At 39.8% G+C, this 13,878-nt stretch overlaps 1 protein-coding gene across 10 annotated transcripts in view; it reads left to right on the forward strand.

The window, feature by feature from the left end:
* The window catches only part of SKIC3 (SKI3 subunit of superkiller complex), a 46,182-nt gene that overhangs the window by 30,548 nt on the left and 1,756 nt on the right, over positions 1–13,878 (forward strand). For 7 of the 10 annotated variants that reach the window (XM_074855259.1, XM_074855261.1, XM_074855257.1 and 4 more), the window contains 10 exons: positions 650–868; positions 1,660–1,732; positions 2,462–2,515; positions 2,628–2,739; positions 3,867–3,995; positions 4,615–4,736; positions 6,538–6,696; positions 9,409–9,561; positions 11,315–11,445; positions 13,136–13,259. In XM_074855259.1, coding sequence (XP_074711360.1) covers positions 650–868; positions 1,660–1,732; positions 2,462–2,515; positions 2,628–2,739; positions 3,867–3,995; positions 4,615–4,736; positions 6,538–6,696; positions 9,409–9,561; positions 11,315–11,445; positions 13,136–13,259 — 1,276 coding nt within the window. Of the gene's footprint in view, positions 1–649; positions 869–1,659; positions 1,733–2,461; positions 2,516–2,627; positions 2,740–3,866; positions 3,996–4,614; positions 4,737–6,537; positions 6,697–9,408; positions 9,562–9,952; positions 10,264–11,314; positions 11,446–13,135; positions 13,260–13,878 lie in introns of those variants that run through there. The other 3 variants (XM_074855263.1, XM_074855264.1, XM_074855262.1) reach the window with 3 other exon arrangements.

Here is a 13,878-nt window from a genome sequence, read left to right on the forward strand (position 1 = left end):
TATATAGTAGGTCTCCAGTAAAGCTTGGAATACTATTGACGTGAGGTTAAACTGCCTCTTGTAATAAAATTAATGGAACAGTGCAGCTGATAGTGGTACTAAAATGAATAGAAGGTGGAAAGCCTGTTCAAATTACCGTATGTCAGAACAAATTTTCATGTAAACAAGGTGTAATTTCTCAGAACATCCCTGTTCTCAGAAAGAGCAGTTCTGTGCAGCAGGCTCATTTCTAGTTTTTTTTCTTCCTGGATTTCTGTTGCAAAGCTGCACACTAAAACTCTGGTTTGATACTAGTTAGAAGTACCAATGTCTTCAAGAAAAGAAAATAGTTGTCACTGTTACATGTTGTTTTTTACCATTTCTTTTATGGCTGCTGCAGAAGGATAGAGGTCAGAGTCTTGCCAAGCAGTTACAAGTTATAAGCCTGTTCTGAAATGGCACATAACCACAGCTGTTTTCCATATCCTGACACCTCAAGGATACTTAACTAGCTTGATCCACGATTCCACAGTGAGAGGCTGTTAATTCTGTGTGCCATACGTGATGCATTGAAGCGAGAGGGCTCAGAAGTAGCAAGTACTCTAATGTGAACAGTAGGTTTAATTTTGTGCTCCAAAACATGTCTTCTTCCCTCCCTCTGATTCGACAGCTCATTAAAGGAACCTAGTACAGAAAGTCTGACGGCTTTGTGCACGCTAGGACTGGTAAAGCAGGATGCCACACTTGCAACAGCAGCGTTAAAAGAATTACTGAAGCATGAAAAAGGGGATGATAGGATTTATGAGAGGTGCCTTCTTGCATCTGCTGTTTATGCATTGCAAGGTAGAAATGTGGGGGTCCAGAGAGAAGTCTCCAGAGCAATACACAGGTATGTATTTTGTCTGTCTTTAGATTGCCTTGTAAACATATTGCTTTGATTACACTGACTAGTAAGCAAACATCTGTTCACTTGCAGCATTCTTCTGAAAAAAAACAAAAAGTAAAAATTGTTTTTCAAACATGAAGTCCTTGTTTAAGGTTGTAGCGTCAGCTGACAGAAGCTTGCTTTCTGATTTATGGGATAAAATGGCAGAAGTTTCATGGCTTGTTTGGGGTTTTCTGGGATTTGTTTTGGTGGCTTCTTTGCTAGTTAGATCAGATCATTGTTCTGTGAAAACATTTTTCATCATATGCAGCAGAACCTTCAACCTAAAAAGTCTCTAGGACTTTTATTTAACAGCCTCTGAAGCTGTTCATTCCATTAGCTACATGTCTGTGTTTAAATGTGTTTTGATTAGCATTCTAGAAAGGGGGAACTTTAATCAGTGCCTTTAAGCAAGACACACCTCATAGTGTCTCCAGGTGTTATTGGAAATTTTTTTTCTCCAGCTGAATTGAAATTCCTTGTTCTTCACACTGTGAGGACAAGACCTGTAGTCCTAAAGTTTCTTTTCTTCCCATGAATATTGATATGCCTATTGTACATTTTATATTCAGCAATAAAAAACTTCAATATTGTTTGTTTTAAATTACTCCCCATGTCAATTTTCAACCACGCTGGGTTGTTTTCTTAATAGAAAAAGATCCATTGGGGATTTATAGCAACTGCCTACCGAGTCGGTAGGTAGGCCCAGTTCATATTTAAACCAGAAAGTCATAACATCCTTGTTCTTTTCCCAGTAACCCTGATAATCCTGCCCTCTGGTCTCTTCTGTCTCGACTGGTTCCACTCTATGCATCACAAAAGGCAAAAGTAAGTGCACTGTTGTAATACATGTGTGCTGTTTACATCCTGAGTAGTCCGTGTTGTTTCTTAAATAAAAAAATCCTCACCCTTCACTACGTGAGTGTTCATTAGTTAAAATGAAAACTTCGGGCTTACGTAGACAAGCCCATCCAGAGCAACACATGGGTACATACTGAAGTTTCATATCCACTATGTGCATCTTTCATGGGGTAGCAATTCCTCATCTCTTGATATAATCCTACAGGAAAAAATCTGCTAGAATTATTCCAACAAGAAGAGGCTGTACTGTGTATAATTTTTTGTTTGGTTTTATACACATGTGTGTATATATAGATATTAGGATTTAAGTAGGTTGAATTTGGTTAATCTAGCCAATTTCGTTTTTTGCATTAGCCAGTATTTCCTTATCACTTTTATGCTTATTATTAGCTCTTCTCCAAATAAATACTCTTTGTCTTAATTTCTGTCAATTTTGTAAGTAGAAATAGCACCTGAAAAAAAACCCCTTTCTATATGGGGCGAAAATTAGAAACACAACGTATGGAAAGCTCAAATCTGAATATCTTTTCCTAATTCTTTATAAAGAGATTGTGCTGTAGGCAAGGAAGAGATCGCATTGTGCAAACTTTGTATTTCTGATTAACAAAGATAAAAAGATCTTGGCATTACATTTTGTATGAAATCTATTAAATCAGTCATATAACGAAACCAGTTTATTTTTTTTTAATCTTGCAGGGGGGAGCTGTGGCAGGAAATGTCGCACATGCACTTGATGTAAACCACGGAAAGGTTTGGCTTTCTTAAAGTGCAGACTTTATAATTTCATAACCAATCCTAAAATTAATTCCATGTGATCACTTCATAACATAGTATTAAGTCACTTTTATGTTCTGTTTTATAGGAAGTCCTGTTGAATATTGCAGTTAATCAGTTGGCAGCAGGATGTCACATGTTAGAAGATGAGAAAAACAATCCTCTGAAAAATATTCAGAAGGCAATCCGCCTCTGTCCAGGTTACTCTTGTTCTCAAACAAACTAGTGATTTGGTTTTTTTTTACCCATCAGAAACAAAATTACTGTGCTAACAAAATCCCCTACTTTTCTTTGGTTGTTTTGTTACTTTGGGTTATCCATGGATGTTTTGGGGAGAATGCTTAGAGCTGAAATTTTAAGTATCATTCCAAGTTTGGACATGGGGAATTAAACCAGACAAGAAGAAAAAAATCACTGTGTTTTAAGGCTTGTTCTGAAAACGTGGGCAATTAGTTAATCTGTTAATCCCTCACCAGGTGAAGAGATAAGTATTATTTAATATATTAAGCAAAAAAGAAAAACACATCTTCCCTCAGAGTCAGTATGGTATGCCAAGAGGAGAGATTTATTCATCTAGCTTGAGAAATTGGGTTGGAAACGTGCTGTTTACAGTATGCTGGTGATGAACTGCAAGCAACTGTTCTGTCACTAAACAGTGATCTTCATTAAATGTATGAAGCGCAGATCTAGTGGCATTTTCGAGTGCTAATTTGCACTTGATAGTGAAATACCAAAACTGTTTCTTCCGCAGTAATTTTGCTCTGATGCATTAGTGTGGCTGCAAGTTAAAAATTTCAATTAACGTTCCTACAGGTACACACAAGAGTATGACTGCTATTCAAAAGCAGTGTACTTTACGTTTTCTTTGTTAGATCTTCAAGCTTTGTTTCATTTTGCTGGCAAAATTCATTATCTTTGGGATGAAATGGTTGAAGTCTTTAACTAAGCTCTGTCCAGCCGTGGTTGCTCTTCACAGGGCTAGGTCAGATTGAAGCTGACACTGGAGTTAGCTGGTACCAGAAGTAGGCACCTGTGGCCATAACTGTCATGCTAGTGGTCAGACTATATTGTCTGGCTTTAGAAACAGCATCTTTGTCTTACAGTTTGAAGATTGTACTAGTTAGAGGCAAATAGTTATCAGCTGCCTTGGGCTGAGCTGATGTAAGGGTCTGAGCGAATTCTTTGCCTTCTTCTTGCTATCTCTTACTTACAGTGTGTGGTTCCATTGATGGCTATGTTTTTATGCTTAATCTGGTAAAGACCATTCTGAATGAACTACCAGCATGTTCAGAATGGGCACGAATTGCCTTTAACCATTCTTTTCTAGATAATCCTGCTGCCTGGGCAGTGCTAATGGCAGCCTGTCATGCTGAAAACACTGTTGTCTGTCTCAACGACACTCAGCCGAAGCGAACAGATCTAGAGATGACACTTGTATCTACAGTTTCAGCCAAAAGTAAGCTATAGTTTTCCGGTTTAAAAAAGTAAAATAAAATTGAAATGCTCTAAAATTGCAGTACTCTTCTGAATTTCAGAAACTTGCAAATAAGCTGAGAATTGCTCAGTAGTTGTTTGAGTTGCAGTTGTATTTTATCACATAAAAATGCTACATCCTAGCGTGCACCTAGGGTTAATTACTCAATCACAGCTTGCGTTCCCCTCCAAAGCCTTGAATGCTTTTTAAAAATAATATTCTGAACTCTGATGCCTACCTGGATGGATGTATTTCAGCACAGGAACACTGCTTACAAGGAAAGGCTGAGGTACTCAAGTTCTGTAGCTTTTGCAGTAGAGGGATGACCTCAGCCTCAGTCTTGCTCAACATCCATAGAGTTTTGAAAACTGGAATTAAAATTCCATTGATTTTTTTTCAACCCATTAACTCAAGTGGTGTATTCTTTTTTCCCCTCTTCTTGCTTTTAATTTTACTATCTCTTAATGTTCCTATTAATGAAGGAAGCCATGTCAGGTGAATACGCCTAAAAGTTCTCCTTTACCAGGTCTAGAGCATGTGACATGGTGTGGCACTGCAGCATACACAGTAATCTGGTTAAGTGTTTTATCTGTTTTTGCAGCTGGAGAAAACAACCTTCCACATAATTATGTCCAGACTCTTGAAGACTGGTGTCTATGTCAAGCTATTACCAGTCTAGAGGAGAGTGGTAAACTCTCGGAAGCTGAAGCTCTTTGTACCAAGGTATGATGGCAACATATTGGCAGATTGTGGTAGAATTGTATAGAAATCCTGATTTGTCTGCATTTTACAAGAAGGTGGTCTTTGAATTAGCAACTGTCTGTTCCATCAGAGCTACAAGGTGTAATAGGTGTTGGCATTTTCTCCCCTCCCCGAGATATTCTGTTTGCAACACCACAACTGTGTTAGTAGTTGAAACAGGCAGTGTATGACACGACAAAGCTAAGTCTGCCCTTCCTGCCGCATTCATTAACACAGCATGAAGCAAAACATTACAGAAATTCAAGGCAAAAAGTCCCAGTGGGAAACTTGCAGGGGACTTCAGTGCCTTCTGCTCTGTTGTGGTAGTATTCCGTTTCAGAGCCACAAGTAGCTGCTAGAGGTTTAATTATTAAGAAGAAAAGTCTTGAGGCAACACATCTGGGGAAGGAGGCTAAGGTGTTAACAAGCATGAAGTGTGTGTTTCATGTGTTCATGAACAGAAGACTTGGCAAAACATAAGCAAAAAAACCAACTGGCCTCAGCAGTACACATCCCTGAATTTCATTAAGGAAAACTACCTAATCCCATGCAGATGTGTTTCATGTTTATGGCATTTCTGTATTAATGGGGAAGGGAGTTTAAAAAAACCAAACCAAATCTGAAACACACACATTCAGTGAAGGTGCTGCTTTTTAAGGGGGAGGTACTTTCTTGCCTCTTTGCTTGGTGAGAAGTTTTCCTTTTCTGGCCAGCGCGTCTACTGACCTGTCTCACATTAACACAGATCGGAGATTTCTAGACAGACATACGAGGTGGTATCTGGGCACGGAGGAAGATTATGGTGGGTTTGGGGGGTTTTTTTGTTAAATAGCTTGGGGAGAGGACAGTCAGTGCCTGCAATTTGTGAAGAAACAAGAGTAACACACTCTGACAGTTTTGATCCACAAGATTCTCATAGAGCAATATAAGCAGGGTTGGTGAGCCAGGCACCGCACTCATTCAGTTTGAGACAGGCAACATGATTCCACACTTGTTAATGAGGGGAAATTGCAGGAAATTCTAGCAGCTTCTATTGTGTTTCAGAAACTCTCTGCTGTCTGTGTATTCTTCGCAAAGCAACAGCTTGTTAAGGACTCAAAGGCAACGTATTTTGTTTTTTAAAAAAAAATGGGTGAAAAGTACGGGTGGTTTGAGTTATAATTCTTGGAAGTATTGTGATTTGAACAGGTAAAATAAGATGTAATGTGACTGCAGAAGCTTCACACGCTTCACCTGAGAAGGATAAAGCAGCAGATGGCTAGTTTTCTGTCTGCATTTTTGCGTGAGTTTGTTCCGAAAAATATCAATATCTGCTGTTATTGAAAAAGAAGTGTCTGGTAAAGTCTTTCTGTTCCAGTGAGAATAAACCACCTTAGCTAGGAGAACTGAAATTACTCGGAACATGCGCAAGGTCACTTGCAGCCATGGGACAGGTTTTTGCCTCCATTAGCCCAAAACTTGTAATGATTGTGAAACCAAAGGAGATCCAGAGGTCTGCTATTTACCTATCTATCTTTCAGAAACGTCTAAGGGTTGGACATGTACAAGATTTAGAATAGACTTCAAATGTATTTGGAGGACAGAAAAAATGTTATCTGTTTTCATGTGTCAGTTCCTGGAATGCTCCTTTGTGCAGAGTAGGAGGAAGATGCCATGCTGCGAGCATCCTGAGAATGGTTTCAGTGCTGTTCTTTGTAAAGAGTGAAATGGAAAAATGAAAGCATCTTCTGATATTTGGAAATGGTAATTCTGGTATCACGCTGGGCCTTCTTTTTGGTTTTAGGGTTTAAAAAGCCGCCCTGAGCACCCAGCTCTGTTTTTGCTTTTGAGACAAGTTCAGTGTAAGCAGCTGTTGCAGTCTCACAAAGAACTTCCAGACAACATCCTGGAGGAGCTTCACAAGACAGTCATGACCAGTTCAACTTCAGTCGCAGCCTGGCAAGTAAGTGTGGATCCTCTCCCTGACTTTCATGTGCCGCGCTCAGCAGAGTATGTGCTGTAGGTGGGTGACAGTTTGTTTCACTGCTTGCTTTTATTTTTTCACTGACAGAACCAGAGACAGAAAAAACAGCTTATATTCAGTTCATTATAAAGTTGTACCGTTACATTAACTTTAGTAGTTGAAATAATATGGACTGTTAGTAAGAGCAAGCAGACATGGAGGCTGGAGAGTTAAAAAGTTGAGATAAATCCCTGGCATTTGTGCCTTTAGAGGCCTGTGACTTGACGTGTGAGCAGAAACCAGTGAAATATTTCATAACCCATAAGAATAGGTGGAAGTAAGTGGCTTCCTAAAATAGTAATATACAGTTCCTCATTCAGGGTCTGAAAACCTGAATTTCTCCATAATCTCCGAATGTCAGGTGTCACCATTCTTTTGAGTAAGTTGAGTCTGCAGGGAAGATAAATCACTCCCAGTAACAGTGTTCACTCACTCCCTTCCATGGCATCACGAGAGATCACTTTTAGTTAATACAAAAGTGCTATAAACTCACTTCTTACGCTCCTTCCATGAGACAATCTGAGAAGTCTGTCTCACACATGCCAAAAGAGCTTTCTGGTGATGCAGCGTATTTATTCATTTATTTCATAACCGTTGCTGTTAGTTACAGTCACTCTTTACCAATGTTAACAGCACATTGTTTAGAAAAATTCTGTGAGCTTTTAGTCCTTTATGTAGTTGCAGGATTTATGGCGCTCCCTCCGCCTGTCCAACAGATAAAGCCCTGTTTGTGGTAAGATTCACTAAACGAGATTTCAGTCTTAGAAAATCAGTACAAGACTGGTGCAGAGATCATTATCTCACTTGTTACAAAGCTGCAGATCCTCTTCCCTTCTGGAACATATGAGTATCATTTGTGGAAATGTGCTTTTTTTGACACATTTTTCTTTGGCTTGTGAGACTTCATCTTTCTGAACTGCAGAACTCATTCAGGTGGGATATGCAAAATATGGGGGCATGCAAGACATGATTGTATCTTCTGTTTTAGTAATATATTTTGAAAATGGAATTAGGGCTTATATACATCCTTCAGGCATGCCCTGCATAGCCAAGTGTCTTGCTTATGAGCAGGGGGAAGAAGTGAACTGAAAGCATATGTGGTTTGGGGAGGGGGAAAGGGTTGGTTTGTATTGGTTTTTTAATCCAGGTCACAGATAAGATAGCTCTGAGAAAGGCTTTTCAGTCTTTAATTAAAAAAGATATTTCTCAGGGCTTGGATAGCGTTCTGAAAAAGCCTGGCTCTGCTGCATCTGTTCCTAATAGATAGATCTATGCTTTTATGTTTTCTGGCTCTGGACTTCTTGAGTCAGATAAATGTTTTGTCTTACTCAGAAGTGTCCATCGTGATGCTTACAGTTTTACAAAGTTGGAGGGGCCATTAACTTTGCTTTTTGCTTAAGTTTTTGGCTTTTCTGTAAATGGTTGTTTTGCAGGGTTTGGGAGCGCTGCTGAACTACTGATTTGATGGCTGTTCTACTTGTTGTGCTGTGGCTTACCAGGAAAATAGAGAAAAGCTGATCTGGCAGAGCTGCCATTGTGCCTTTGCATGGGGGTTCTCTTCTCCTTCACGTCTTCAGTGCTAGATATCTTCAGCTGCAAAGAGCTGAGGCCAAGGAAGTATTTTTTTTTTCTGCACAGGAACGGATGTTTTACTTTAGCAAGCAGTCCTGCAGCTTGGTGCCAAGGATGCACAATCTCATTAGTGCTAATAAATACTTTCTGGTGTGTCTCCTCTTAATGATAAATATCTTATACGCATCAGATGGGATTAAGAATTTTATCCCCTTCTAGCACCAGGCAGTCTATAGCTAGGAAAAGTATAAAGACCTTTGCTTAAAAGCAAGGGAATTGGTTTTTTTCATAAGAAGTTGCTTTGTTTGCTTGGTGATCCAGCAAAGAATATTTCTAAATGTGGCTTATGCATCTTGATACATGTAGGGAATTTGCAAGCTTGTGGCTACATCTGCTTCAAAAAATGTGACATGACTACAGAATTGGAGAGGGAGGAGTTAGAATCCTTTTCCTTCTTTTCATGAGCAAGTCCGGGACATCTCGTGCTGGCAGAGCAGGCAGCAGGAGTGTGAAACTCTGCAGAGATCCCAGTGTCCTCTGCCTTAGCCCCATCCAGCTCCTCCAGCATGACCCTGCTGGGTCAGAAACTGTGTAGCCCAACCCATCATCTGAGCTCAGGCTCACACTGAAGTCTGTCATGTTCCTGGCATTACTCAGATGGGCTGGAAAAACCTTTGTTCCAGAGGGAAAATCACCTTTTCATCTCTACAGAACTTTTAGAGACAAATGAGGCACCACACAGTGCCCTTCTCATCTGAAGGATGACTTCCACAGAGCCAGTTGTGCTATTTGTTCATCTGTGAGCAGTGCCCACATGAAGACAGCCATCAAACAGTTGTTGATGGGTGCTCAGGGGAACTTATATCACTATGTTGCTGCAGTGAGGTGTACTGCCAGCTCTGCAGCAGGCTACATTTTCCCACAGGGCAGTGCGCAGCATGTTTTTGGAATGAGGGCTGGGTGGGTGGTGGTGTTTTAGCTAATACTGTGGTACTCCCATAAATTGAACTACATGATCTTACCGAATGGATGTGTGTTTTGGTGGCTCCATAACTGATTGTGCTGGATGTTTATTTTCAGTGGCTGGCAAAAGTGTATCAGTCTCAAAGAATGATGATTGGAGCAGAGATGTGTTACAGGAAGAGTCTGCAGTTGGCGTCACAGCAGGGCAGCTGGAATGGGAAGTTTTCCAGTCTGCTCAGGCTAGCTATGCTCGCACTGGAGATCTGCATGGTAGGATAATCAAAATTACATAACTGCATGATTTAACGGGAGTTCATGGGAGGTAGGGCTTCTGCAGTCTTTAAATGAAGCCCCTGTTTAAATGACTTTGCATTTTTTGAATAGAGAATAAAACGAGACTGCAAGGGGCAGTGTGCTGTTTTTAGCATATCTCTTTGTAAGAGAGATTGCTGTGAAATAATCACATAAAACCACTGTGTCCATAAAGAGGCTAGCTTGTTCAATAAGGCTTATTTCTCTAAAAGCAGATTCAGTTTGATCATCCAAGTTGACATACCCTTCAAGTCTCTATGCTCTTGTTCAGACAATGGTCTTAATAATCATCTTTCCTGGAGACTTCAGTCAAGTTTCAAGTAACTTTATGCTGTATGGTCATTTCTAGATATGGTGCCTTGCCTTGAAGTGTAAAGACAATGTAAGGGAAGTGTACTTTCTGGCATAAAGAAAATTATTCTACTCCTTGCACCGAGGGGCCAGGTGAACCGAACTCAAATCCTTGGCGAGTGTCTGTTCTCTTTAAGCATTGTCACTTTAGAAGCTTGAAGTGCACTGCCAGACTTCCTTAAAGCCTGGTGCAAAAGGTGGATACTGCTGTGATCTTGGCTAATGCTTTTTCACATATTTTAACAGATGATCAAGCTAACAACCTTAATCAAAGTTAGGCAAAGGAACCCCATCTGTCCTGAGTGATTATATAAGAAAGGGCAGTTAGTTTTACCAAGGATAAAGCCCCAAAGCTGTTGCTCCTGGTGGGAAAAGAAAATCCCCCTCAGTGCAGAGAAGTTTCTTTCTCACAAGCCATATGCTTCAAAAGGCAGAAGACAAGTGGCAGGATTTTTGCTCCCATGATTTTTCTGTCCATTTTCTAGTGTTCCACTCCCTGTTCCCTTTAGCTCCTAAATGTCCCCACAGGTCACAAGGTATTCTCTAACTTAATTAATACAACTCCTTCAAAGGCTGACTTGAATTGCCTGAGAATGTACCAGACTTTGTCTAAAAATGTAATTAGTACAAATTTTATTATCTCATCTCTACTTTTTGCATGAGCAGAGCAGCTGATGGTGGATTTCTGTTTGGCCTCCCTAATCTGCACTGGCTTAATGAAATGTGAAAAAGTCTGGTGAAAACCCTGCTCAGATCCAAGAAAGCTCTATGTTTGAGAATTGCTTGTCTCCTAATTATCTGTCCAAGTGAAAATTTAGGCTCCCCTTCAAGTGCAGTAATTTGAATGCTATCTGGACACAATAGGGATAATAAGATTTTTCTTAAGCCAAAAGATACAGGGATTTGCTCAGTAGTTGCTCTATTAGGTAATTACCATCTTGGAGTTGTTTCTTACTTCTGGTAAAATATGATGTCACTTCTGGGGATAAATTCTACATTCTAGAATAGTTTTGAATATGGGATGAGAATTTGCAAGCTGAAGAGCAAACAAAGGTTTGTGATAAAACAAGCATTACTAAAACATGTATGGAAAAACTAAAAGGATTCTTTGCATAAATGAGCAAGTGGAATGCTGGCAAGAATGTTTAGAATATTTAACATGACTTTTCCAGGCTCTTCTAACCACTGTTGATTTTTTTTTTTTTTTTAAAGAAATCTCTTTCTAACCTGCCAAATACTTGATATAACTCAGAACAGCTTGAATTAAACCTGCTCTCCGGAGAGCTGCAAACAAAAACTGATTTAAACTACACACTACAATAAAACCCTTCTTTTTTTTTTTTTTCTTCGTTCATTATAGGCTAATGTCTCAAATGAGCACTGGCCATCCTTGGTTCAGGAGGCAACAACTGAAGCGTTGAAACTTTCTTTTTGCCCCCTGGCAGCTCTCCTACAAGCGCTGCTCCAGTATAATCGCAAAATGGGAGCAAGGTATGCACGATCTGTTAACCTGAAATGGAACACGCTGTGTAAAAGTACAGGGGGTCATTTGCCCCAGATCTAACACCAAAAACTAAAAGAAAATTGAAAACAGGAATTAATTCTTGAAGTAGTATGGCAGTTAAAAGGGAGAGGGGGGAAGGGGTTAGTGTGGGGAGCAGGAAGCAGCAGAGTCTTCCTCCCTTTCTCAAAAAAAGGTATATGACCTTCCTACCAAGACAAAAATAGCTGTAAGACAACTTTCATTTTAATAGCTTGTTACCTAAATAAATTAATTGGGAAGACTATACATGCTCAAAGATCTTCTTAAATAGCACAGTGGAAACAGATATCACTACCCTATCTACTGCTGGGATTCATTTTGATCCTAAACTGGGCTCAAGTCAAAGTTGGTTCATACCTGAACTACCAGGTGCTCATTGTGGCTTTTTGAGGAAGGGGAGGAAGATTTGGGGGATGGGGGCTTGGAAGCCTCCTACTTTGTGAGTTTGGTTATTAAGTCTAGTTCGTCTTCTGTGGTGTTTTTGCTTAAACTGTGGAAAATTGGAATATTCTTGATGTTTTTGTTCAATAATTTCACCTGATTTTATAGGTAATTCTAACAAACTGGCTTACTTTCTCAGTGGGCCCTAAAGAAGGTGACAGGCGGCCTAATGTGATCGTGATGGTTGTAGGTTATAACAAAATTGGGCTGAAAACTTACTTAATCAATTAAAATTGGTCTTAACTACAATTTCAGATGTTAAACCTTACTGTTCACGTAAGTTATCACAGGATCTAATTCATCTGCCTAGGTGTTTCAAAATCCTGAAAGGAGAAAGTAGTCTCAAGTACAAACAGCAAACAAAAAACAGATGTAACTTCTCAACAGCCTGTTAAATCACAATGTACTGGACAGTTACATTAGTTATAAAGGACAGAATTCTTGAAACAAGAGCCAAAGCTGATGGAGCGCCAGTGAATTAATGTGACATCCCTAAACTTAATTGCCAGTTTCTACCAGATTTCTAATGACATGGGGAATTTGAAAATGTCTTGGTTAGGTATAAGCTGGCAGTGTTGAAAGGTGGTATCGGCCAAATAGAATTTCAGACTTTGTGTAGTACTTTATTTCAATTTTCTTCTCTTCAGCAATTTCACGTCTTGCCTCTGTGTTTGCAGGAACTGCAGTACCTTTTGTGAGCACCTGAATTAAATATACTGGCGTATAATATTAAATTCTATTGGGATTATTAAGATTTGTTGCAGTACCTGTGGCTCTCTGTCTTCCAAAAGATTTATTTCATAGCTCTTAAACAGGAGAATACCTGCTGCACTTGTTCAGCAGATCACATACTGACATTGGAGATTGAGCTGAGTTCACAGGTAGCATGATGTTTGTTGTGTTTTTGCAGCAGTCATAAAATCTGCTATGTTGATCTAATTTGGGTTACTTGCTAGTTAAAGGACTAACTTGAGTGTAATGGAGTAAGCATAACAATGGTGGTGGTATTCCGTAGCATTTTACATAGGTAAGAAAGGAGTGTCCAGCTCTGCTCCCTCCCTTTCCTGGGTGGTGTGGAAATAAGGACTTTCCCTTAATTTACTCCTGATCACTGTTGCTTGCTCTGGGACACAGGCACGTTACATGCAACCTAGTCAGTCACACTTGATTTGGATTATGTTTTGGTTGTGCTTCCAGGGAGACTCGTCGGATGTTGGAAAGAGTGGTTTATCAACCGGGGAATCCAGAAACCATAGTGTCAGTGGCACGCTGGTACCTCCTGCAACATCTGTATGCCAAAGATGATTATGAATTAATAGATGTAAGAGTCTGATTTATACAGAAATTCAATCTATTTACAGTGATTATCGTGCTTGCAACTTGGAAGTGGGGTAGAGGGAGGCTGGGGAGGTGCTGGCTCGCCTGCTCATGAGGCTGCAATGTTTAAGGATTCTCTACTGACAAAATGTACCTCAGTTTTCGAAATTTCATCGTTTGTTTGACAGTCTTCCATTCCTCCATGCAATACTAATGAAAAACAAACAGCAAAATCTCTCTCTAATCCAAACTGGCAAGAATTCTACTAGTGACTCTTAAGTAGACATGAGGACCATTTTATCAGAAGTTTACCGGAACTTATTGATGCACTAAAAATGTGTAATTTCCCCTAGCCTTTCTGGAACACTGTGGTATCCTTGACCCAGAAGATCTCAACAGTGGAGTGCTGTGCTCTCTGTACTTAAGACTTCTATTGTGTCTGTAATGGTGTGTTATTTTCAGTACAGAGTCAATGACACATTAGTTTCTGACAGTACTTCACCAATGGATTTGGTCAAACTCACCAATCCACACAGCTCTCATGGGTTGCAAAGCGGGATGGTTCAGTTTGGCTTGTAATTGGAATCACTTTGCTACTCAAACTCTGACCACACTCCCAAAAA

Source organism: Strix uralensis, chromosome Z (genome assembly GCF_047716275.1).
Source record: "Strix uralensis isolate ZFMK-TIS-50842 chromosome Z, bStrUra1, whole genome shotgun sequence".
NCBI lineage: Eukaryota > Metazoa > Chordata > Aves > Strigiformes > Strigidae > Strix > Strix uralensis.